This window comes from Loxodonta africana, chromosome 3, assembly GCF_030014295.1.
Source record: "Loxodonta africana isolate mLoxAfr1 chromosome 3, mLoxAfr1.hap2, whole genome shotgun sequence".
In the NCBI taxonomy this organism is placed as follows: Eukaryota; Metazoa; Chordata; class Mammalia; order Proboscidea; family Elephantidae; genus Loxodonta; species Loxodonta africana.
In genome coordinates this window covers 30,292,677-30,319,815 of record NC_087344.1, presented here as the reverse complement: position 1 = coordinate 30,319,815, position 27,139 = coordinate 30,292,677, and the positions used below count along the sequence as shown (strand labels likewise).

Sequence of the window (27,139 nt, the reverse complement as noted above, 5' to 3'; positions counted from 1 at the left end):
AAATCATATGATAATTGTCCTTTTGTGACTGGCTTAGCTCACTCAGCATGATGTTTTCAAGGTTCATCTAGGTTGTAACATGTATCAGGAATCATTTCTCTTTATGGGTGAGTAGTATTCCGTGGTGGTGAGTGGTGGGTCAGTGGCAGAAATCTTACCTTCCATGTGGGTGACTAGGGTTTGATTCCCACCCAATGACTTCATGCACAGCCATCAACCGTCTGTTAGTGGAGGCTTGTGTGTTGCTATGATGCTGAACAGGTTTCAGTGGCGCTTCTGGACTAAGGTGGACTAGGAAGAAAGGCCTGGTGATCGACTTCCAAAAATCAGCCAGTGAAAACTCTATGGGTCATAATTGTCTGATTCTATCGTGCATGAGATTGCCATGAGTTGGGGGAGACTTCACAGAGCTAACAACAGCAGTAGTCCATTGTATGTATTTATTTTTGAAAAAAAAAAAAAAAAACCAAACCCATTGCCATTGAGTTGATTCCGATTCGTAGTGACCCTATAGAACAGAGTAGAACTGCCCCATAGGGTTTTCTAGGCTGTAATCTTCACGGAAAGAGCCCTGGTGGCGCAGTGGTTAAGTGCTCCACTGCTAACTAAAAGGTTGGCAGTTCGAACCCATCAGCTGCTCTGTGGGAAAAAGATGTGGCAGTCTGCTTCTGTCAAAATTTACAGCCTTGGAAACCCTAAGGGGGCAGTTCTGCTCTGTCCTATAGGGTTAGTATAGGGTTGCTCTGAGTCAGAATCGACTCCACAGCAATGGGTGTATCATGTTTAGGGAAGCAGACTGCCACATCTTTCTCCCGCGGAACAGCTGATGGGTTCAAACCACTGACCTTTTGAGCAGCCCAGTGCTCTGCCACTGTGGCATCATTTCAAATAGAGAACTAAAGTTTCCACGTTAGACAAATTTATTTCTGTGAAAAGAATTGAGTTAATCTAAAGCAAAAAAAAAAAAAAAAATCAAGTAAGGATACACGGATATAGCCACAAGCAAAGGGGAGACACAAAGCTTGAATTTTGGAAACTTCCTTGCAAGGGTGCCTGGCTCCCAGGAGAGGCTCATGACCACGTTTCCTCTTAAAGAGAGAACCTGAAGAGCCAAGAATCATCACCATTTCCCTCCCAAGTGACTCCCTGCTCTGTATGTTGCTCACTTGGGGCATTCACACACAGTAGTTAGATTTATCGGGCAACCATATTTGCCAGGCACCTGCCAATTTTGTGTCCTTATGGAAAGCCAGCTGTTAGCGCCTCCAAGCCGGACACCAAACCGTATTAATCTTGGGCCTAGCCCCAAGGCGCCTTGTCTAGTGCTCTGCATACAGTTGGTGCTCAGTAAAAGCTTGCTAGTTTGTTTTGAGAGCTGGGGCAGCCTCCAATTTCTTGTGATGACCTCAGTCGAGAAGAAGAGGGCTGTCCCGCCAGCTGCCCCGGTCTGGCTGTGAAGCGCCCCCACCCCATCCACTGTCCAGTCCCTCACCAGGCTCGGCCCCTCTGCCCCGGCTCCCCCTGTCCCCCCTCCCCCCGCAGGTAGATGATGAGCAGCCACGCCAACAGCCTGTTTCTGCGGGAGAGCGGCCAGCGGCTGGGCCGGGTGGGCTGCCTGCAGCAGCTGCAGGAGAGCTTGCAACAGAGAGCACTTCGCACGCGCCTGCGCCTGCAGACCATGACCCGTGAGCACGTGCTGCGCTTCCTGTGCCGCAATGCCTTCATCCTGCTGACCATCAGCGCTGTGGTCATTGGTGAGTCGGCTCCCGCAGGGGTGGGCCTTACGACCTAGGGGGCAGGGACTTTGGGACATTCCCGCATTCACGTCTCTTTGCTCCACCCCACTGAATCTCACCTGCATTTTTCCGTGCACATTTCTGCGCTCACACAGGCACATGACCCACTAGCCACAGCACCGTTCCCTTCCTAACAAGGGCACACTCACACGGGTGGATACACACGCATGCAAACAACCGTGGGTGAGTCAGTGTCATCTCTCTACATATGTAGAGATAGGTAGAGGAATCCCTGGGTGAGGCTGGTAACAGTTAAGGGTCAACTACTAGCAGAAGAGTTGGCTGGTGGAACCCCCCCAGATGGGCCTCAGCAGACCGACCTGGCCACCTGCTTCCAAGGGGTCACAGTCTTGAAAACCCTATGGAGCACCGTTCTACTCTATACATGTAAGGTCACCATGAGTCGAAATTCACTTGAGGGCAACTAACAACAACAACATAGAGTCAACTACAACTCATGGTGACCTTGTGTACAACAGAATGAAATGTTACCCCCTCTTGTCACAGTCGCCGGAATGTTCTAGTCCATGTCACAGCTGTTGTGACAGTGCATCTCACCGATGGTGTCCCTTGCCCTCGCTGTCCCTCTGCTTCACCAAATGTGATGTCCTCCTTCAGCAATTGATCCCTCCTGATGCCCTGTACAAAGCAAGTGAGGCAGTGTTCTGTTGTGATCCATAGGGTTTTCACTGACTGGTTTTTGGAAGTAGATGGCCAGGCCCTTCTTCCTAGTCTGTCTTAGTCTAGAAGCTGCACTGAAATCTGTCCACCATGGATGACCCTGCTGGTATTTGAAATACTGGTGGTATAGCTTCCAGCATCACAGCAACACACAAGCCACCACAGTACGACAAACTGAGACAGGTGGTGGATACATATGTATACATGCATACATGTATTTGCTATGCAAACACACTTTCTTCATGTGAACACACATACACTAACACATTTTTACGTATGCACAACACTTACGGGTGCAAGCACATAAACTCACAAACACACATGGACGCATATACCAGAACTTCTGAACACATTGATATATGCATATTCATTCCTTTGCGTACACACACCCGCACACTTAGGAGCTTAAATACGCACCCACACATAAACATGTCCAGGCACACATACACCCCATGTTTGAAGACAGTAACACATATGCACACAAGACAGTAACACATATGCACACAAGCCAAACCACTGCTTAGAGTATCCAGTTGCTTCTAACTCATAGTGACCCTACAGGACAGAGTAGAACTGCCCCATAGGGTTTCCAAGGCTGTACATCTTTACAAAAGCAGGCTGCCACATCTTTCTCCCTTGGTGTGGCTGGTGGGTTCGAACCATCAACCTTTCAGTTAGTAGCTGAGTGCGTAACCACTGTGCCACCAGGGCTATATCCACACAAGCCACTCCTATATACACATGGGAAAATATGTGTACACACTCATATGTGTATGGACCCAGGTATAAAGGTACACGTACATGCCTAGAAGTGAATGTTCTCCATCATATAGGCAGTATATGTACACACAAATGTGCGCACATACATATATATCGATAGGGTCACACGTGAGATCATATATGTGCACAAGGTACACCCATACCAAGGCACACACAAACACATACCCATATAATGTTCCTGTCTTTTTCTCACCCCAACTGTTTTAGATCCTAGTGCTGCTGTAACAGAAATACAAGTGGGTGACTTTCAAGAATAGAAGTTAGACTGGAGGCTAAAAGTCCTGATCAGGCTGTCCACCACGCTGATTCCTCCCTTGTTGGTAGCCTGGGACATGTATTCCTTGGTTCCTTCTCTTGTAGACGATCCTCACATAGCATCTGTCTCCCTCCTCCCACTTCCGACACCCTGCGTGTGGGTATCTCAGTGTCTAATCTACTCTTTTTATAACTCCCGCTGCCATTGAGTCGATTCCGACTCATAGTGACCCTATAGGACACAGTAGAACAGTTCGATAGGGTTTCCAAGGCTGTAGTCTTTCTGGAAGCAGACTGCCATATCTTTCTCCTTCAGAGTAGCTGGTAGATTTCAACCGCCAACCTTTTGATTAGCAGCCAAGCGCTTTAACCACCATGCCACCAGGGCTCCTTTTTAATAACTCAGACATGGTTAAATTTAAAACCTACTCTACTAGGCTCTGAACTACTTAACATAACAAAGGAAACCTTGTCCAAACAGGTTTACATCCACAGGTACATGGGTTAGGATTCCAACCCATATTTTGGGGGGCACAATCTAATCCATATGAGTTTAAATACACATTCACATACAGACATTTCTGGGCACACATATACCTCCATGTTTGAAAACAGTAATACATATGCACAAAGTCAGTCCTGTATACACACAGGAAAAAACGTATGCGCACTCATAGGAGTATGGACCCATGTGTAAAAGGCACATGTCCATGCTCACAAATGAACATACACTGTCACATATGCATCCTACATACACACTAATGTGTGCATTTATTTACGCACATAGCAATATGGTCACACATGGCATCATATGTGTATACAAGGCACACACATACCAAGGGACACACAAACACACACTTATAGAGTGTTTCTCTCTCTTACTCCCACCCACACACACTCTCCTTGGGATGGATGAACCCCTGCCTGGGACTGAGGTGGGGTGGGGGTTGACCAACACTCCACTCCCTGATCCTTCTTTTTGATCCTAGGAGTCAGCCTGGCCTTTGCTCTGCGCCCATACCAACTCACCTACCGCCAGATCAAGTATTTCTCGTTCCCTGGAGAGCTGCTCATGAGGATGCTGCAGATGTTGGTGCTGCCCCTCATTGTCTCCAGCCTGGTCACAGGTGAGAGAGACCCAGGCCAGCGTTAGCCTCCAGGACCCATCCCAGAGCTTCACCTTGAACCCAGATCCAACATTGCCACAAGCATGGGTCTTCCTCCCCAGTTCAGTGCCTCCAACATGGAGCCCACACCTAGCCAAGAGTCCTTGGCCAAAGCCTAGGTCCCAGACCCCATATGACCTTCACCACTTATCTCAACTTCCCTGACCTTCTTTGGAGATAAAATACCAGCCTGTAATAGGGGTGCCATTTCATCAAGAGGGAAAAAAAAGACTATGATGGGGCACCCAGGGAAGGTAGCTGGGAGATGGTGTGGATGGGCAGGGGGTGGGATGTGGATGAAGGTGTGGAAAGTGAGTAAGATTGAGGTGACTGGATGGTGGGTGGAGGGTGGGGTGGAAGTATGGATGGACTATGTAAAGGGCCAGCTAGTAAACATTTTCAGCTTCAAGGGCCATATGGTCTCTGTTGCAACTACTCATCTCTGTTGTAGCATAAGATCTGCTACAGACAGTATGTAAACAAATGAGTATGGCTGTGTTCCAATAAAACTTTATTTACAAAAACAGAGGTAGACTGGATTTAGCCTGTGGATTATAGTTTGCTAATCCCTGGATTTTGGAACAGTGGTAAAGATAAAGGCATGAAAGAATGATTTGGTTGGGTTTCCTAAAAGCAGAGCCTGACATAAGGGTATTTGTACGAGTAATTTACTGAAGGCGAGGTCTGAAGAAAAACCCATGAGGAAGTGAGAGAAGCAGGACAGGGTAGGGAAAGAAGCTAAGTAAAGATGTAGGTTTAGAAGGTGGCTGGCCTCTTGGCCTGATCCCATGGGGGATTTCTGGACTGTGAACAGCACTCCAGAACAGGGGGACCTCTCAGTCTGATCCCATGGGGAGCTCTGGAATGTGAACCAAATCAAACTTGTCGCCATCAAGTCGATTCCAATTCATAGTGATCCTATAGGACAGAGTAGAACTGCCCCATAGGGTTTCCAAGGAGCTGGTAGATTCATACTACCAACTTTTTGGTTAGCAGCTGAATTCTTAACTACTGCGCTACAAAATTGTCCCCCCATGAGCTGGTCTTTTGTATCCCTGTATCAGTCACTGGCTATAGGCTTCCCATGGGAGGAAGGCATAGCCTCCCAGACATTTCTGGTTAGGCAGCTCATATTTCGCTGAGGGCAGTTCTCAGGAAGAAGAGGCATTATGAGCTATTTGCAGCCAACACTCACAGCAGCTAGAGGATAAGTGTATTGGCCTGGTAAAGGGCATCTGGGTGGACACCAGTTAGCTGGGTGAATGGAGGGGTGGTGCTGGGGTGGGTAGTGGGATGAACAGTGGAATGAAAGTGAGGCTGTGGGGCAAATAGGGGTAAATGGAAAATGGGGTTGGGGTTAATAGGGCTAACTTGGTATAGAAGGAAGGTAGTATGGTTAGAGGAATAGTGCTTGGGAGAAAGATGAGATAAAGGATGGAATGGGGTGTGACAGTGCACATGGACAACAGAATGAGGTTGAAGGGTGATGATATACGTAGAAGATGGTGGTGTGGATGTGGGGGAATGGATCATGGTTGGGTGTGTGGGTAGGAGTATAGGAGAAGTGGGTGCTTGCTGGCAGGCTGTTGAGCTGGCAGTATGGGGAGGGAGGAGCGAACATTTGGGAGAATGGGTGGTGGGGTGTAGTCCAACTGTGCAGGGCGTACCCTCTGTTCTCCAGGCATGGCGTCTCTGGACAACAAGGCAACCGGGCGAATGGGGATGAGGGCAGCTGTGTACTACATGGTGACCACAGTCATCGCTGTCTTCATTGGCATCCTCATGGTCACCATCATCCATCCTGGGAAGGGCTCCAAGGAGGGGCTGCACCGCGAGGGCCGGGTTGAGCCCGTCCCCACAGCTGATGCCTTCATGGACCTGGTCAGGTGAAGTTCTTTCTACTTTTGTTGGGATTTCCAGCCCTACATGCAACAACTTATACAACCCATAGAGACAAAGGGGGCAGGTGACACAGTGTGGAAATGGCAACACCCCAAGCTCAGCCTGGTTTTAAAAATTAGCTAATTAATCTATTTATCCCTAGTTTTATTGGTACCATTTCTTGCCATTTACTTATTTATCTATTTGCTCATGTATTTAAACCTAGTTTTATTGGTACCATTTTCTGCCATTTATTTATTTAAGCCTAGCTTTGTTGATACAATTTTCTGCCATGCATTTATTTAAGCCTAGTTTTATTGGTACCATTTTCTACCATTTACTCATTTATTTAAGCCTAGCTTTGTTGGTACTATTTTCTGCCATTATTTATTTAGCCCTGGTGGCGCAGTAGTTAAGCGTTTGGCTGCTAACCAAAAGGTCAGCAGTTTGAATCTTCCAGCTGCTCCTTGGAAATCTTATGGGGCAGTTCTACTCTGTCCTATAGGGTTGCTATGAGTTGGAATTGACTTGACAGCAATAGGTTTGGTATTTATTTATTTATTTAAGCCTAGTTTTATCGGGGAGTCCCCAGGTGGTACAAATGGTTAAGCACTCAACTACTAGCTGAAAGGTTGGTGGCTCATATCCACACAGAGAAGCCTTGGGAGACAGGCCCAGCAATCTGCTTCTGAAAGGTCACAGTCTTGAAAACCCTATGCAGCAACACATGGGGTTGCCATAAGTTGGGATCGACTTTCCAGCAAGTACAACAAGGTTTATTGGTATCATTTTCTGCATTGGAGCCTTGTGCACATTCTGTAACAGGACTGACCCCTCGGATATGGTCTTTTGACCCTTATGCTGGGGAAGCTGTAGCTGCAGGAACTTGGGTGGCATTTGCCTGGTGTTCCCAAACTCCAGTGGAGGGTGAACGATGCACTTAGAGTAGCTGGATTTTGCCAGTCAGCATCAAGGCCAGCCATACTTCTACTGTAGTCCCTGACTTGGGGGTACCTAGAATTGGAGGAGTTCAGGTGCTGCCTGTGGTCTTTTGAGGGGTCCCTGAGATGGCATAGGGGCAGCAGTTCTAATCCACCAGCCTCTCTTTGGAAACCCTACGGGGTAGTTCTATTCTGCCCTATTAGGTCACTACAAGTCGGGATCAACTCAATGGCAATGGGTATAAGGTGCTTAGAGAGTCCTAGATTTGAGGTCCATCTCCACCCCTCAGCAGCTGTGTGTCCTTGGATAACTTACAGAAATTATCTGTGCTTTGGTTTCTTTGTGTGTAAGGTGGGGACACTACTAGCGCTCACCTTTAGGGTTGTTGTTTAAATCAGATAATATAGGTAAGGCACTTAGCTTAATGCCTGGCCTAGAATAAGCTTTAAGTGTTGGCTGCCATTAATATCATTATTACTCATGTTTTTGTTTTTATTATTATAGCACTCCCTTCCAAATTCTAACAGCTTCCTCTTATTGATGTTTTTCTGCAGAAATATGTTTCCGCCCAACCTTGTGGAAGCCTGCTTCAAACAGGTCAGGGGGAAGTGCAGTTTAATTGAAGAGACTGGGAGGGTGGGGGGAGCTTGCTGCTGCATGGTCAGCCCAAGGGTGGAGTGTAGAAAGAAAGGCCTGGCAGAGCAATGGGGAGGGGCTTTTGGAAGAGTCTGGGAAAAAGATGATATTTCTCTTTGGTGTGGTGATCAAGGGAGGGTTTGAGAGAAGGGCTCAGGCTGGAGAAGTGGAGGAGGCATCAAGTCTGGGGTCAAGAGCCCAGGACTTCTGACAGAGGGACACCCACACATGAGTTCAGAGAGAGGCCCCTAAATTTGACTGGGCAGGAGCAGTGGAAAATGCAGATCCTGGAGCCCCACTACAGACCTATTGAGTCAGACTCTATAAAGTATGGGAGCCAGGAATTGGTGTTCTAAAGACATTTCTCCAGGTGATTCTAATGCATCTGCAGAACCGAGTTGGGGGCCAATGTCTCTTTATTTCAGTTCAAGACGCAGTATAGCACAAGGGTGGTAACCAGGACCATTGTGAGGACAGAGAACGGGTCTGAGCTGGGCACCTCCATGCCTCCTACGTCCTCAGTGGACAATGGGACAAGTCTCCTGGAAAATGTCACACGGGCCCTGGGCACCCTGCACGAGGTGCTGAGCTTCGAGGAGACTGTACCAGTGCCTGGCTCAGCCAATGGCATCAATGCGCTGGGCCTCGTGGTCTTCTCTGTGGCCTTTGGGCTGGTCATCGGTGGCATGAAGCATAAGGGCCGAGTCCTGCGGGACTTCTTCGACAGCCTCAATGAGGCTATTATGCGGCTGGTGGGCATCATTATCTGGTGAGTCTGGGCTGTGCTGGGGTGGGCAGTGATAGCGCCTGGGAAGGGTGAGACCAGGGCTGGGAGGTCAAGACTGGTGGCAGCTAATCAAGGGATTGTTGAGGATATATGGTCACAGTCACTCATCTGTCTATTGGTTAATTCACTCACTCAGTCATTCATTCACTCCCTTATTCTCTGCAATGTGTTATTCACTCATTCATTCCCTCATTCATCTATTTATTCACTTATTCAGGAGACTGATATTCACTCATTGGTCAAATCGTTCATCTACTCATTTTTTCATTTATATGCAATTTCCATGCATTGGTTCACTCATTCTCCTATATAATGGTCAAATCACTCATTTGCTCGTTTATTTATACTTATTCTTCCATGCATTGGTTCACTTACTCAGTCATCCTTCTATGCATTGGCTAATTTATTCATTCGTATATTCATTTTCTCATAAATTCATTCACAACTAAAAAACTCATTCATGAACTCACTCATGCATTAGTTGAACTATTGATTGACTCATTTATTCATCCACTCATTCATTGACCCACGTATTCATCTCTCATTCACTCAAATGTTCATTCATTCATTCATCCATTTGCTCATTTACTCATTGATTATTCACTTACGTGTTCATTCATTGACTCCCCTCCCCACTCAATCATGTCTCATTTGCTCCTTTGCTTCCTCCTGATTTTCACTCACTTACTATTCCTTAATTGATTTATTAATTTTTTTCTTTAAACTCCTTCGGTCTTCCACTAATTTCTTCCCTCATTCAGCAGACATCCCCCCAGGCCGACTTTGTCTTGAACTCTGGAATATAGAGAGATTGAATTCAGTTCTTGTCCTCAGGGAGCTCACAAAGCCTTGCAGGAGACAGACATATACTAGATAAATAGAATACAAAATGGTAGGTTCTGTAGTAAAAGAACATTAAAAAAAAGTGTGGCGATGTGGGCAGTGAATGGAGGGGTGTGCAGTGAACTGTGCCTGGAAGGTGAGGAGGAAGTCAGAGAGAAGGTGACCCCTTCGCTGGCCCTTGAAAGATGAGTAAGAATTCAACAGGACCATAAAAGGGCAGAGGTACTTCAAGCAGAGGGAAGAGAACACTCAAATCTTGAAAGAAACTGAGTTGTTTGGAGAATGGTTCAGGGAGGCAGGAGCATAGGGTAAGTTGGGGACTGGCGTGGGAAGATGCCGACAAGGCTGGCTGGTCCTCAGTTGGGGAAAATTATGTACATCATCCCGAATAGTTTGAAAGTTGTATAGGAGACTTGAAGCTAAGGTGGGAGCTTAGAAAAGCAGCTGAGAAGAATGGGAGGTTATCAAAGATAAGCAAGCAAAGGGACAAAGAAATATTGAAGGCTCAACTGAAATTGGGAACCATGAATTTGTAGTGGTCATTGGCATGGTTGGGTAAAATCTGGATGTACTAGGTGGCTGAGTATAGGAGGAAAGAAGTCATGGAAAATTGATCCAGAGCTGAGGACTTTTGCTGAGGACAAGGTGGAAGGATGGAGACAAGCGAATTCAGAGATGGATTCACAGAGTAACCATAGAGGCAAGTCTAGACACATTGATTTGGAGACAACTTATCAACACTCCAACCAATTCTCAGGGCCAACCCTGACCCCAGCTTGGAGAACACAAATGTGACTGGAGCTGCCCTCATTGTTCCCATTCCCACCACTTTAGATTGAGTCTCTTGATTTCTGAGCCAAGCTATTGCACCAGCTTCCCAAAATCCATCCACCGTAAGCATGACCAAGCTTAGAGTTCAGTTTCTAAAAGGAAAGGAGAAACAATTGAAGCCTGGGTAGTGGGGAAATTATAGAGCCATTCACAGAAACTCACAAGACCAAGGAATATGTTGGTTTCTGGGAACACAGGTGAGCCCCCAATTAACTCCCTTTTTTCATCTCTGCCAGTCTCCCTTTCATGCACTGCTCCAGGACCACTGGTCTTCTTTCTGCTTCTCCAACACTCCAAGTTCAAGACCATCTCATGTCTACTCTGCCTGCAGTGTTTTCCCCCAGACATACATGGTTCCTTCCCATCATTCAGGTCTCAGCTTCAGTGTCACCTCTCCCAAGAGGCTCATTCATGCCAAAGTAGCACCACCCACTCATACCACCATCATAGTAGTTAACACTAGCTGAAGTTCTTAATTACATGTTTCTATGTTTACTGCCTGTATCTTTTATTGGAATGTAAGCTCCATGAGGGCAGGGACCATATGCCTGGAACATAGTAGGTACTCAATAAATATCTGTTGAATGAATGAATTATTCTGATTTAGGGTAGATTATTTGAGATGCCAGTGGAAAATCCAGGTGAAATAGCTCAGGGATGGTGAGTGAAGGAGGATATGAGCTTACAGGAAAGAGAAGAGGGGCATAAAGGTTACATATGTGGGGCAAAGAGTTGGGGGCAGTGTGTACGAGAAGTTAGAAGGCCAGAGGTGGTTAATGCCTGGGCAATGTCTAGCAAGGGGTCCTGAAGAAAATGATTATTTTTTGGGGGGAGTGCTTGAATAGGGTAGTAGAGGAGTGAGAGACCCACATTCAGTCTGGAGCTATAAGAACTGTTCCGCTCCCTGGGTTGAGCTGTGGGTGAGTGGCAGCAGGGGGAGGTGGGATACATTGGTGGATTCCAGCCCCAGTTTATTAAATGCGTAGGAAAGTCTGGGGTGGAATAGAGGGCTCCTATGTGGGGCATTGGCTGGCTCCAGGGCTCCACATGGGCAAGTGTGATGCACAGTGTTGGGTTGCCACCTCCTCCTGTGGCGGGGGCACAGGAGGGAGCCCTAACAGGTGTCTGGCTTGGTCCAGGTACGCACCTGTGGGCATCCTCTTCCTGATTGCTGGGAAGATCCTGGAGATGGAAGACATGGCCGTCCTGGGGGGTCAGCTGGGCATGTACACCCTGACAGTCATCGTTGGCTTGTTACTCCATGCTGGCGGTGTCCTCCCCCTCATCTACTTCCTCATCACCCACCGGAACCCCTTCCCCTTCATCGGTGGCTTGCTGCAGGCCCTCATCACCGCTATGGGCACGTCTTCCAGGTACGGCCTTGTTTACCACCACTGGTGCCCTCCCTGGGTTACTCCTGGTCTTTCACAGGCTCTTCTAGGAGCCCTGCCCTTAACCCCACCACAGACACCTCTTCTGAGCTGTGTGATAATGCCAGGGGCTCCTGAAAGTCTCCAGATGGCTGGTCTTTGTCCTGGGCTGGCTCTCCTGGCCCTGTTTCTTTTTCCTTTTATATGGAGGAGAATCAGGTACCAGGTTTGAAGTTAGAACAAAGGTTCCACAATGCCCCATATTCTCAATTTCTAGCCCAGAAGTTCTGCTTTCCCCTTGAAATGATCTCTGGAGATCTCTTTCTTCCTTTTTTGTAATTTTAGGGGGTCAATAAAGGACATACCTTTCCCCATCTAAATTCAAAATCATTTGAGAGGTATCACAAGGGCCAAGCAGATGGAGAAAAATATCACCTGACTACCTGTAATGTTGATTGGAGAACTTGCCTTTCGATCTGCGGCCAAATCACATTGCTACCTCTGCATCCCAGAATCAAAGTTATGTAGTCACTGCAGAGCTGGATGCACCAGGTTCCTTTCTGTGGATCCAGGCATCTCACTGCATGGCATAAAGCTGACCAGAACATATCTTGTGGCCAGGCTGACTCCCAAAAAGATGCTTACTCCTTGGACTATACTCACCAATCAGATCACTCCTCCTCCCCTGGGAAGTGGTGGAGAGAGAGGCCAGAGAGTTAGTGTATCTGAGGTTGCTCCCATGACAACATCAGGAGTGGCAATACAATATGGTCTTCCATACCACCTCTCTCTTAGCTCCAAGGGGTGGGAGATTAGCAGACTCTTAGTCTTCTCCTTTCTGGGAGTAGAAAGTCAGGGTGAACTAGTGGCATAAACTAGTTTCTAGTCATTGGCTTTAAGTGGGCCAAGAGACCTCCAGCCTGGAATGCCCCCATTGCTGGGTGCACCTGGTCATGAGAGAGTCCCTCTTCCTCATCACAGTTCTTATTCTAGAAACGAGATGCCCCTGCCCCCCTCAATGTGCTCAGGGGAAGACCTCCTTTGCCCCATGGCTGCCCCAGTCCTGCCCTGACACCTCCTGGTCTCAGTCTTGGGGCTTTCTCCGCCAGCTCCGCAACACTGCCTATCACCTTCCGCTGCCTGGAGGAGGGCCTGGGTGTGGACCGCCGCATCACCAGGTTTGTGCTGCCTGTGGGGGCTACTGTGAACATGGATGGCACCGCCCTCTACGAGGCCCTGGCCGCCATCTTCATTGCCCAGGTCAACAACTATGAGCTCAATCTGGGCCAGATCACAACCATCAGGTGAGGCAGCTTTGGGTGGGGCATGACTGTGCCAGCAGGTGAGACCTAAGAGGTCATCCCTGTCAGGGAGGCAGATCGGCCAGAGGGAGGAGGGAGTCACTGCTGGAAGTCAAGGGAAGTCCTGGATGTTGGAGGGAGATGTGGGAAGAGTGACAGTGAGGCCAAACATGCAATTTTGAGGCTATCAGGAGCTGGCAAGATACTCTGGTCCATCTTCCCTCATGTGCTATTGTGGGAGATCCCTTTGTTCAGCACTTTCCAAAGCATGGCTGGTGCATCCTAACCACCCAAGGTGCTTATAAATTGGAACTCCTAGTTCTCATCATCCAGGGGTTCCAATTTAGTCATTATAAAAGCAGTAAAAAGCATCGTTATCTCCTTCAGGGCTTTGCCTCAATGTCCCTTTTCCAGAGAAGCATTTCCCAAATGCCCTATTAAAAATCATATGCCTGTTCTTCCTTGTTGTTGTTAGGTGCCCTTGAGTCAGTTCTTACTCATAGATACCCTATGTACAACAGAATGAAACACTGCCTGGTCCTGCACCATCCTCACAATCATTGTTATGCTTGAGCCCATTGTTGCAGCCACTGTGTCAATCCATCTTGTTGAGGGTCTTCCTCTTTTTTGCTGACTCTCTACTTACCAAGCATGATGTCCTTCTCCAGGGACTGATCCCTCCTGATAACATGTCCAAAGTATGTGAGAGATAGTCTCGCCATTCCTGCTTCTAAGGTTGTATTTCTGGTTGTATTTCTTCCAAGACAGATTTTTTTGTTCTTTTGGTAGTCCATGGTATATTCAGTATTCTTCGCCAACACCATAATTCAAGGCATTAATTCTTTTTCGGTCTTCCTTATTCATTGTCCAGCTTTCGCATGTATATGAGGTGACTGAAAACACCATGGCTTGGGTCAGGCGCACCTTAGTCTTCAAGGTGACAGCTTTGCTTTTTAACACTTTAAAGAGGCCTTCTGCAGCAGATTTGCCCAATGCAATGCATCATTTGATTTCTTGACTGCTGATTTCATGGGTGTTGATTGTGGATCCAAGTAAAAATTAAATCCTTGACAACTTCAATCTTTTCTCCGTTTATCATGATATTGCTTATTGGACCAGTTGTAAGGATTTTTGTTTTTTTTATGTTGAGATGTAATCCATACTGAAGGCTGTGCTCTTTGATCTAAAGTTCTTCCTTAGGCTCAGTTATTTTATCCTATAGCATCATCTTCCTTAATATATATTTTTACTTAGTCAACTTCTTTACTGTTTCCTTCCCCCCACTAGAATGTAAACTCCATTCGGACAGAGGTTTTCTTCTATGGAATTGTCTATGTCAAATAAAACACAAATCCAGACTTTGAAAAGGAGAGACTTTCTTCAGAAAGAAAAGGGGGAAAAGGGAAGGGACTATTGTAATAGTGGGGAGGGGAATTAATACAACATGGAAAACACTCCAAGCATAAGATCTGCAAGCACCTCAAAGGGTTATGGGGGAGAGTCTTTTCTTTTATAGAGACTGAGAGTAAATAAGAATAGAAAAAACCCTGGTGTAGGGAAGTGACATCATTGCTGATGTCAGATGGATCTTGGCTGCAACAGAGAATACCAGAAAGATATTTACCTGTGTTTTATTGACTATGCAAAGGCATTTGACTGTGTGGATCGTAACAAATTATGGATAACTTTGCAAAAAATGGAAATTCCAGAGCACTTAATTGTGCTCATGAAGAACCTGTATATAGATTAAAAGGCAGTCGTTCAAACAGAACAAGGGAATACTGCATGGTTTCAAGTCAGGAAGGGTGTGTGTCAGGGTTGTATCCTTTCACCATACTTATTCAGTCTGTATGCTGAACAAATAATATGAGAAGCTGGACTATATGAAGAACAAGGCATCAGGATTGGAGGAAGACTCATTAACAACCTGTGATATGCAGCTGAAACAATGTTGCTTGCTGAACGTGAAGAAGACTTGAAGCACTTACTGATGAAGATCAAAGACTTCAGTATGGATTTCACCTCAACATAAAAAAAACAAAAATCCTCATAATGGGACCAATAAGTAACATCATCATAAATGGAGAAAATATTGAAGTTCTCAAGGATTTCATTTTACTTGGATCCACAATCCACGCCCATGGAAGCAGCAGTCAAGAAATCAAGCAACACATTACATTGGGCAAATCTGCAAAAGACCTCCGTAAAGTGTTAAAAAGCAAAGATGTCACTTTAAGGACTAAGGTGCACCTGACCCAAGTTGTGGTGTTTTCATCCACCTCATATGGCATCGAAAATTGGACAGTGAATAAAGAAGACCATAGAAGAATTGATGCCTTTGAATTATGGTGTTGGTGAAGAATATTGAGTATATCATGTACTGACAGAAGAATAAAAAAATCTGTCTTGGAAGAGGTACAGCGAGAATGCTCCTTAGAAGTGAGGATGGCAACACTTCATCTCATGTTATCAGGAGGGACCACCAGTCCCTGGAAAAGGACATCATGCTTGGTAAAGTAGAGGGTCAGCGAAAAGGAGGAAGACCCACAAGGAGATGGATTGACACAGTGGCTGCAACAACAGGCTCAAGCATAACAACAATTGCAAGGATGGTGCAGGACTGGACAGCATTTGTTCTGTTGTACATAGGGTCGCAATCAGTTGGAACCAACTCCAGGGCACCTAACAAGAACAACAACAATAACAGGGAAGTGGGATGAAAGGTTGATCGTAGCTCAGGTCTTTGCATGAGCACCTAAAAGGCTGCCTGGAGCATGCGGGACACAACTCTCCAAGGATCTGCTCCTGTGCAGAGTTTTTTTGGAGGAAGGAAAAGCCCAATTTGACTCTTCTGCTGTTAGAAACCCAGAGGCCAGTTTCTTAGCTTAGGTCTCCATTGCCTAGAACAAAGCAACTTTGGAAAGATTTTAAGTTTGGGGGTGTTGGTGTGCCTTTGTTCCTTCCTGTCTTGCGCCATCATTCATTTGGTGTCTACCTGACAATCACTGTGCTTGATATTTGGAGGACCCAAAGATTAGAAAGGCACTAACTCTGCCTAGAAGGAGTCTACAGTCTGGTAGAGCAGCCAATGAGTGAAGCAACAATTCCCACACAGTGTGGTAAGTGCTGTCCTCTTCACTTTCAGCAAACAACATTTGTTATTGAGTGTTCCTCCAATCCTGATGCCTCGTTCTTCTTCATATAGTCCAGCTTCTCATATTATTTGCTCAGCATACTGAGTAAGCATGGTGAAAGGATACAATCCTGACACATACCCTTCCTGACTTTAAACCATGCGGTATCCCCTTGTTCTGTTCGAATGACTGCCTCTTCTTAGTCTGTGTACAGGTTCCTCAAAAGCATAGTTAAGTGTTCTGGAATCCCCATTCTTTGCAAAGTTATCCATAATTTGTTATGATCCACACAGTCAGATGCCTTTGTATAGTTGATAAAACACAGGTAAACATCTTTCTGGTATTCTCTGTTTCGGCAAGATCTATCTGACATCAACAACGATATCCCTCGTTCCACATCCACTTCTGTGTCTGGCTTGTATTTCTGGCAGTTCCCTGTCAGTGTACTGCTACAACTGCTTTTGAATAATCTCCACACCCATCTGATGAGATTAACCCAGCTGTGTCTGAAGAGCCTTTGTCTGAGATATTGCCTGGGCTGGCATCGGAGTCATTGCCTGGGGAGGCATCTGAGTCATTGCATGGGGCATTGCCTGAGGCAGATACCTTGCAAGACATTGCTGAATGTTCTCAGAACATATCCCCACCACCCATTTTTGTTTCTAGACTTAGAACTAGACTCAAGTTCCAGGGAGCCCAAAACGTGAAGTACAAAGTATGACCCAGGAGGAGGTACACTATGCTCCAAAAGAGCTGCTTGACTTTTACAATATGTACAAACAAAAACCAGGGGAATATGTGTGGGAATGGCTATCAAGGGTGTGGGATAATGGTGCAAGGAATATAAAGTTGTATCACTCTGAGTTTATTGATATGGGTCCACTAAGCACAGATTCTTTATTTAGTGGTTAAGTTCGAGAGGTTAGGAAAGGATCTAATAGTTTATTTGGCTGGTTCACTGAAGCATGGATTACATGGTAAAAAACAAAAAAAAAAACACAGTGCCATTAAGTCAATTCCGACTCATAGCAACCCTATAGGACAGAGTAGAACCGCCCCATAGAGTTTCCAAGGAGTGCCTGGCAGATTTGAACTGCCGACCCTTTGGTTAGCAGCTGTAGCACTTAACCACTATGCCACCAGGGTTTCTGTAGCCTACACTAAATCAAGTAGAAGTACAGGACCTGTGTTGGTATACTGTAGAAGAAGATATCCAAAGGCTTAAGGAAATTGGCATATTAGAGTGGATTTATCATGTTAGACCTGCAGACCCACACATGGAGTGCCCAGAGGACACACTTTTTACCAAAATGGTGAGGAACAAATTTGTGAAGGGAGCCCCAGCGTCCTTGAAGGCTTCTATGATTCCTATTTTGTGTAAGTCATATTTGACAGTGGGAATTGCCTTAACTGAATTAAGACACCTAACTACAATGGGGCTGATTGGGCCCTGTGGTGGTAGGGGCCAAGTAGCAGCACTCAGTCGAAAAACACGAGGTGGGTATAGTTACCATAATGGACAGTGAAGTCAAAGAAGTAATCAGAATAGCTGACATGTATGAACTTATGGCACCGGCTAGTTAGTCATGGTGTCCTTAGGAGTGAAAAAAGATTGAAATTCTACGTGTTTACCTGATCCGTACAAGTGAAAGAATTCTAGATCAAGTGAATGGCAGTCTAACTTAAACCACCAGAACAGAAAGTCATGGCCCCTCAGTCAATTCCCAGACTTCATCCAGGTTACAGACTCAAACCCACTGAATGAAGAGGGGACAGAGTCCCCTTGAGGAAGGACCCCACTACACTGCCAAAAATTAATACCATTTATCTATCTCCAGCCTTCCTCAAAGGGATCTACAGCCTTTTATGAGAGTGTCTGTTCACTAGGGAATTGGGAATAATCAGCCTTTTCAGGAATTACTGAATACTCTCTCTGAACTGACACTAATTCTAGGAGACCCAAAATGGCACTGTGGCCTACCAGTCACAGTGGGGGTGTATGGAGGTCAGGTTATTAAAGGAGTCTTAGATTCATCTCACAGTGGGTCAGTGGGTACCAGAACCCATCCTGTAGTGATTTCACCAGGTCCAGAATGCATAATTGGAATAGATATATGCAGCAACTGGCAGAACCCCCACATTAGATCCCTGACAAGTGGAGTAAGGGCTATGATGGTAAGAAAAAGCCAAGTGGAAGCTCTGAGAACGGCCTCTACCTAGGAAAACAGTAAACAGAAATGAGTACCACATTCCTAGAGGGATTTCAGAGATTATTTCCACAATCAAGGACTTAAAGGATGCAGGGGTAGTGATTCCCACCACATCCCCATTCAACTCACCTATCTGACCTGTGCAAAAAACAAATAGATCTTGGAGAATGACAGTGCATTATCATAAAGTAAACCAGGTGATGACTCCAATTTCAGCCGCTGTTCCAGATGTGGTTTCATTGCTTGAGCGAATTAGTACATCTCCTGGTACCTGATATGCAGCTATTGATCTGGCCAATGCTTTTTTATCAGTTCCAGTTTCATGGGACCACCAGAAGCAGTTTGCCTTCAGCTGGGAAGGTCATCAATACACCTTTGCTGTCCTACTTCAGAGATATATGTCATAGCCCTATGTCATAATTTCATTTGCAAGGACCTTGATCACATTTCCCTTCCACAAGATACCACACGGATGCATTAGATTGATGACATTATGCTGATTGGACTTAGTAAAGAAGAAATGTCAATGACTCTGGACTTATTGGTAAGACATTTGCATGGTGGCGGGTGGGAAATTAATCCCACAAAAATTCAGGTGCCTTCCACCTCAGTGAAATTTCTAGGAGTTCAGTCGTGTGGGGCATGTCAAAATATTCCTTCTAAAGTGAAGGATAAGTTATTGTGTCCGGCCCCTCCCACGACTAAAAAGGAGGCACAACGCCTAGTGGGCCTCTTTGGATTTTGGAGGCAACATATCCCTCTTTTGGATTTGCTACCCTGACCTATTTATCAAGTGATTTGAAAAGCTGCTAGTTTTGTGTGGAGTCCAGAACAAGACAAGGTTCTGCAACAAATTCAGGCTGCTGTGCAAGCAACTCTGCCACTTGGGCCATATGATCTGGCAGACCCAATGGTGCCTGAAGTGTCACTGGCAGATAGAGACACTGTTTGAAACCTTTGGTTGGTCCTTATTGGTGAATCACAGCCCAGACCTTAGGATTTTGGAGCAAAGCCCTGCCATCCTCTGCAAATAACTACTCACCTTTTGAGAAACAACTTTTGGCTCGTTATTGGGTCTTAGTAGATACTGAATGCATAACCATGGGCCACCAAGTCACCATGCAGCCTGAGATGCCCATCATGAACTGGGTGATGTCTAACACACAGAGCCATAAAGCTGGATGTGCGCAGCAGCATTCCATCATTAAATGGAAGTGGTATATACGAGATGGGGCTCGAGCAGGACCTGAAGGCACAAGTTGCACGAGGAAGTGGCCCAAATGCCCGCTCCTGTCACATTACCTGCCTTCTCCCAGTCTGACCTATGGCCTCATGGGGTCTTCCTTAAGATCAGTTGGCTGAGGAAGAGAAAACTCGTGCCTGGTTTACAGATGGTTCTACATGGTATGCAGGTACTTCTCAAAAGTGGATAGTAGTGGGACTACAACCCATTTCTGAACCTCCTTGAACAACAGTGGTGAAGAGAAATCCTCCCAATGGGCAGGACTTTGAGCAGTGCACCTGGTTGTTCACTTTGTTTGAGAAGAGAAATGGCCAGCTGTGTGATTGTATACTGATCCATGGGCTGTGGCCAACGGTTTGGCTGGATGATCAGGGACTTGAAAGGAATGTGATTGGAAAATTGGTGACAAGATGGTATGGGGAAGACTTTTGTAAATAGACCTCTCTAAATGGGCCAAAGAAGTGAAGATATTTGTGTTTCATGTGAATGCTCACCAAAGGGTTACCTTGGCAGAGGAGGATTTTAACAATCAAGTGGATAGGATGATGTGCTCTGTGTTCCCCAGCCACTCCCATCATTGTCCAATGGGCTCGTGAACAAAGTGGCCATGGTAGCAGAGATGGAGGTTATGCACAGGCTCAGCATCGTGGACTTCCACTCGCCAAGGCTGGCTTGGCTACAGCCACTGCTGAGTGCCCAATCTGCCAGCAGCAGAGACCAGCACTGAGTCCCAGATATGGCACCATTCCTTGAGGTAATCAACCAGGAACCTGGTGGCAGGTTGATTACACTGGACCACTTCCATGGAAAGGGCAGCATTTTGTTCTTACTGGAATAGACACTTATTCTAGATACAGATTTGCCTTCCCTGCATGCAATGCTTCTGCCAAAATTACCACCCTTGGACTTACAGAATGGCTTATCCACTGTCCTGGTATCCCACAGAGCATTCTCTCTGATCAAGCAACCCACTTCACAGCAATCGAAGTGGAGCAATGGGCCCACGCTCATGGAATTCACTGGTCTTTCCATGTTCCCCGTCATTATGAAGCAAATGGCTAGACCGAATGATGGAATGGTCTACTGAAGACACAACTACAGTGCCAGCTAGGTGATAGTACTTTGCAGGGTTGGGCAATTGTTCTCCAGGAGGCTGTATATGCTCCAAACCAGCGACCAATATATGGTATTTTTTCTCCCACAGCCAGGCTTCACAGTTCTAGGAATCAAGAGATGGAAGTGGGAGTGGCACCACTCAATATTACCCCTAGTGACCCCCTAGCAAAATTTTTCCTTCTTGCCCCCATGATCCTATATACTCTGTGGGTCTAGAGGTCTTAATTCCAAAGGGAGGAATCCTCCCACCAGGAGACAGAACATTGATTCCATTGAACTGGAACTTAATGTTACCTGGCCACTTTGGGCTGCTCACACCTCTGGATCAACAGGCAAAGAAGGGGGTATGGTATTGGTTGGTGAGATTGATCCTGGTTACCAAGGGGAAATTGGATTGATAGTACATAATGGAGGTAAAGAAGAGCATATCTGGAATACAGGAGATCCTTTAGGATGCCTCTTAGTACTACTGTGTCCTGTGTTGAAAATCAATGGAAAACTACAGCAACCCAATTCTGAAATGTCTACTGATGGCCCAGACCCTTCACGAATGAAGGTTTGGGTCACCCTATGAGGCAAAGAACCATAACTAACGGAAGTGCTTGCTGAGGGAAAAGGGAATACAGAATGGGTGGTGGAAGAAGATAGTTCTGAATATCAGTTATGACTACATGACCACTTGCAGAAACGAGCACTATAATTGTTTTGAGCATTCCTTGTATATGTGCATCAAGTATTTTTGTTTTCTTCACTTGGAAGACATAAGATGTAAATGGGGCTAGTGTGTTTTTGGTATTACACACGTTAGCTGTATCATGCTAGGTGTAAGCATGACTTTGTAATTGTCTCTATTTAGAGATTGTGTATGGTTTAAGGAGATGTGTACATGTGCCAAGTTGACAAGGGGTAGACTGTGATGGTAGACTGTGATGGTTGAGTGTCAACTTGGCTGGGCCATGATTCTCAGTGGTTTTGGCAGTTATGTAATGATGTAGTTTGATTATTATGTAATGTAGTTTGGCAGTTATGTAATGTAATTTGAAAGTCATGTAATAATGTAGTTATTCTCCATTTTGTGATGTAATGTAATCACCCTCCATGATGTGATCTGATGTGATCAGCCAGTCAGTTGTAAGGGGAGTTTCCTCATGGGTGTGGCCTGACCTGATCCAATATATATGGATGTTCTGGCAAAGCTTACTGGCTTTTGCTCCCTCTGGATCCTTCATCCAGCTCATCATCATCTGACCTCCAGTTCTTGAGACTGTGGTCTGCCATATCACCTGCTGATCTTGGGATTCATCAGCCTCTGTAGCCTGTGAGCCAGCAACCTACCATCTTACCTACTGATCTTGGATTTGTCAGCCTCCGCAGCCTGTGAGCGAGCATCCTGCCATCTGACCTGTCCATCTTGGGTTTGTAATCCCCTGCAGCTATGGAAGTCTGGAAAAGCCTCCAGCCTGATACCTGACCCACAGACTTGGGACTTGCCATCCTCTACAACCACGTAAGCCATTTCCTTGAAATAAATCTCTCTCTCTCTACATCCATACATACATGGAAACCCTGGTGGCATAGTGGTTAAGTGCTACAGCTGCTAACCAAACGGTCGACAGTTTGAATCCACCAGGAGCTCCTTGGAAACTCTATGGGGCAGTTCTGTTGTGTCCTATAGGGTCGCTGTGAGTTGGAACATGTATACACTTCACTAGTTTTGCTTCTCTAGAGAACCCAGCCTAAGACAGTTGGGAATACTTATAACTGGAGATCAGCAGCAGGACAGGTTGTTCTCCCTCTTAATAGGAGTCCTAAAAGACCACACTGTGGGGAAAACAGTCTGAACTTGGGTCCCATCTGCTCAGGAGATTTTCAAGGATAAAACTAACATCTGGACACAAAGGCTTATAGCCCCTGGAAGTTTTGTGGGACGTTGAGGCCATATGCCATCTCTTCTGCTACATGTATAGAGTCCCTGGTCTAAGCTACCTCATTGTCATGCAATGCAAAGCTTGCTGTTGGGTCTTTCTTCAAACAGTCTTTCTTGTCTTTCTAATGGATGACTGGGATATAGGGATCCTTTTCTAGTGGAAACCAAGGATGCAGGGAAGAAGACATAAATGGTAATTTCAGAAGAACTTGAAGTACTTATTGATGAAGATCAAAGACTACAGCCTTCAGTATGGATTACACCTCAACACAAAGAAAACAAAAATTCTCACAACTGGGCCAATAAGCAATATCATGATAAACGGAGAAAAGATTGAAGTTGTCAAGGACTTCATATTCCTTGGATCCACAATCAACACCCATGGAAGCAGCAGTCAACAAATCAAACAATGCATTGCATGGGACAAATCTGCTGCAAAAGACTTCCTTAAAGTGTTAAAAAGCAAAGATATTACCTTGAAGACTAAGGTGTGCCTAACCCAAGCCATGGTATTTTCAATCACATTATATGCATGTGAAAGCTGGACAGTGAGTAAGGATGACTGAAGAACTGACGCCTTTGAATTGTGATGTTGGCGAAGAATATTGAATATACCGCGGACTGCCAAAAGAACGAACAAATCTGTCTTGGAAGAAGTACAACCAGAATGCTCCTTAGCAACAAGGATGGCAAGACTTCGTCTCATGTTATCTGGAGGGACCGGTCCCTGGGGAAGGACATCATGCTTCGTAAAGTAGAGGGTCAGCGTAAAAGAGGAAGACCCTCAGTGAGATGACTGACACAGTGGCTGCAACAATGGGCTCAAATATAGCAATGATTGTGAGGATGGCACAGGACTGGGCAGTGTTTTGTTCTGTTATACATACAGTCAGTATGAGTTGGAACTGACTTGATGGCACCTATCAACAACAAGTGAACACATTTTAGATTTGGCTAGGTCAGGATTCCAGGAACTGCAGTGAGCATTTTTCATTGGAAACTTTGACATTGTTAGAAATAGGAAAGTCATCAAAAAGGGTAAGGATGAGGGACCTTTGGGTGATGGTCTTGAATAGAGAATAATTTCCAGCTACACCCCCTTTTTCCTGGGAGTCTGTGGAGAGAGCTAGATGGTGATGGCCAGCTTGAAATTCATCAGATAATGCCTCAAACTTAGTGGTAGATAGTGATTGGCTGGCTGGTCCTAATAGAAACTTAACCTAAAGGAGTTCAAGTTGGCTTCTTGGCTCTGGATTCAATTAGCTCATCCCATCCAGTGTATTTCCTGCCTCCTGAGCACACCTACAGATGCTTATGCCAGGTGCTGCTCTTTGGAGTAGATAAGATCCTCATTTAGGACAGTGGTGCTAGTGCCCCTCCTTGTGATCCTGTTAAGCAGGCATTGCACTAATTTATTATACACAATAACATTGCGAGGTAGGTATCTTAGCTGCCTATTGCTGCCATAACAAAAACAGTATCACAAGTGGGTAACTTTCAAGAAGAGAAATTTACATTGTCATATTCTGGAGTCTAACAACCCAAATAAGGGTTTCTGCCACGTCAATTCCTTCTGTGGACCTCCTAGTTTCTGGTGTCTGCCAGCAATCCTTGGCGTTCTTTTGGTTGCAGATGAGTCTTCACGTGGCCTTTGTCTTCCCCCTATGCGTGTATGATACTTCTGAGTGATTAGGTTTAGGGCCCACAGTACTCTGGAATGATCTCATTAACAACAAAAATCCTATTTACAAATAGGATCATATTTACAGGGGTTAGGACTTCTACATTTCTTTTTGAGGAACATGATTCAATCTGTAACAGTAGATATATGCTCCCAAATCTACAGATGAGGAAATGAGGCTTTGAGTTTATGTCCAATTTGTACAGCTAGTGAATGGGTCTGTTGGAATGGAATTTGCTCAGTTCTTGTTCTGATACAGCTATGATCTGGACTAAGTGTCCTGCATGGCCCAGTGTTAACAGTTATAGAATCTAGCAAGGGCTTCAGAGACCACCAGGAATCATGACAACAACCACAGGTCAGTGTCTTTCCTGGTAAGCTCAGTAGCTTTAGAATCCTTCTTACCACAACAGAGTTGGCAATCAGAGTTGATGCAAGAGATAAAGTCTAGCCCACCCCTGATCCAGTGTGGCCCTCTACTAGATAGTGGTCACCATCTCTTTCTTTTCCTACCATTGTTCTGCCTTTTTGTTATCCAAAACCAGTATTATTTCATTGTTTCAGCACCCTGGACAATATCTCCTTTTGGCTTTAAACTTGTCACCTTCCAGGTTTCCATTCCTGTCAGCTGGACCTGGTCTGTACTGACTTACCTTCTAGTGGCTTATTTGCATATGGAGGGCTCATTCTCCTGGCTCACAGGTGCTGCTCTGGGTGATGCTTCTGTGTTTCTCTATCCTCCAGAGGAAGCTGATTAAATACCTACTCATGTACCTACAACGAGTTGTTTAATCATATCATTGAATGTAATTACAACCACATCTAAGCAAGAGAAGAGGGGTTCCACCTGCGTTGGCATTTTATGAACGTTTCTTTGGGTTTGCTTTTCATTTTTGGGAAATCAATAGGACTGATCCCTTCCCTCTGTTGTATCCTTTCCCACTATCTTCCTCATCTCTCCCTTCCCTTGCCACCCTGTGTTCTGTCTCCTTTGCAGCATCACGGCCACAGCAGCCAGTGTTGGGGCTGCTGGCATCCCCCAGGCTGGTCTGGTCACCATGGTGATTGTGCTCACATCGGTTGGCCTGCCCACTGAAGACATCACTCTTATTATAGCTGTGGACTGGTTCCTGTAAGTGTTCTACTGGCTATACCCTGGTGCTGTTTCCCTTCACCTCTCAGCTCCCACTTTCCCCTGGAGGATTCCCAATGTGTGAATCCTCATGTCAACAAGGACACAATGTCCTGGGATTTTAGAGTGAAAGGAGGGCCTAGGAGGTATTCTAATCCATGTCCTATGGATCCCAAATTACATAGAGTTAACCTTGGGAAGTAGGGTGAGAAGAAACACGTGGTGGGGCTTTACCTGCCAGCCAGAAAGCTCCCTTTTCACCTTTTTAATGTGAAAGTCACAAAAGATAATCCATGGATCTGGCTTGCAAATGTTTTTTAAGACTTCCCAACATTGAAAAACAAGAGATTTTACAAAACAACAAACTGTATTTCTTGATTCTTCTGGAAAAGTAGGACTTTAATTCCCACATAGCAGTGGTTAGCTGGACCTGAGTCCCTCTTAGGCACAACATTTGGATGGTCTCCAGCATGTGCAGGTCAATACCTCTGTTGACTCACATCTGCCTGATTCACTCATGGTGGTTATCTTCCTGGGTATCTTTCAGTTTATAATCCCTAATTTTTTGCATTAGATGTCCACATAAGATTTCTTAAAACATTTCTCTTTTTGCATTGCTAAGAACAAGTGTGAACATCTCATAGCCAGTCTAAGTGCATATGTTAGAGGAGGAAGCTGAGGGAGGGGGAGGAACCTGCTTGAGGTCATGTGGTTATGGACTGGGCTGAAACCCAGGCACCGACTTCAGGCACAGGGACTCTCCGCCCCCCACCACCTCTGCTGGAGCTCCTCAAGCCCTAATTAATGGCAGCTCCTCTTCTCTCCCCCTCCACCAGTGACCGGCTTCGCACCATGACCAACGTTCTAGGGGACTCGATTGGAGCGGCTGTTATTGAGCACTTATCTCAGCGGGAGCTGGAGCTGCAGGAAGCAGAGCTCACCCTTCCCAGCTTGGGGAAGCCCTACAAGTCTCTACAGGAGAAGGGGATGTCCAGGGGGCGGGGAGGCAACGAGAGTGCCATGTGAAGGGTCTCCAGCTCTGCCGCCTAGAGAGAAAGGAGTGGGACTGGGGAGGAGCATCTTGGGGAATAATCACTGCCTGGTGAAACATGCAGTAAACACACAGGTTCTGCACAGCTTGTTTGGGGGAAACTGAGATAAAGGAGCAGGAATGAAAGTTGTCCAAGGTCTTCATTTCTTTTAATAATATTTTATTGTGTTTTAGGTAAAAGTTTACACAGCTAATTAGGTTCCCCTTTAACAATTTTTGTACAAATTGTTCCATGCCATTGGCTACAGTTTTTACAATGTGTCAGCATTCTCTTTATTTCTATTCTGTTTGTTCTGTTTCCATTGATCTAGCTTCCCTTTCCCTCCTTGCCTTCCTATCTTTGCTTTTGGGTAAATATTGACCCTTTGGTCTCATA

At 45.7% G+C, this 27,139-nt stretch overlaps 1 protein-coding gene across 2 annotated transcripts; it reads left to right on the top strand.

Moving 5' to 3' along the window:
* Window positions 1-1,549: 1,549 nt before the first annotated feature.
* On the top strand, window positions 1,550-26,819 carry SLC1A6 (solute carrier family 1 member 6). Of its 2 annotated transcripts, XM_003413048.3 has the most exons (9): window positions 1,550-1,754; window positions 4,502-4,639; window positions 6,360-6,564; window positions 8,056-8,098; window positions 8,563-8,906; window positions 11,738-11,971; window positions 13,078-13,272; window positions 25,578-25,712; window positions 26,549-26,819. In XM_003413048.3, the coding sequence occupies exons 1-9, from the start codon at window positions 1,550-1,552 to the stop codon at window positions 26,736-26,738; spliced, it is 1,689 nt and encodes a 562-aa protein (XP_003413096.1). In that variant the 3' UTR covers window positions 26,739-26,819. The 2 variants fall into 2 exon arrangements, with proteins under 2 accessions (XP_003413096.1, XP_064136925.1); XM_064280855.1 differs by lacking the exons at window positions 6,360-6,564; window positions 11,738-11,971; window positions 13,078-13,272; window positions 25,578-25,712; window positions 26,549-26,819 and having other exon boundaries at window positions 8,563-8,593.
* The last annotated feature ends 320 nt before the right edge of the window (window positions 26,820-27,139 follow it).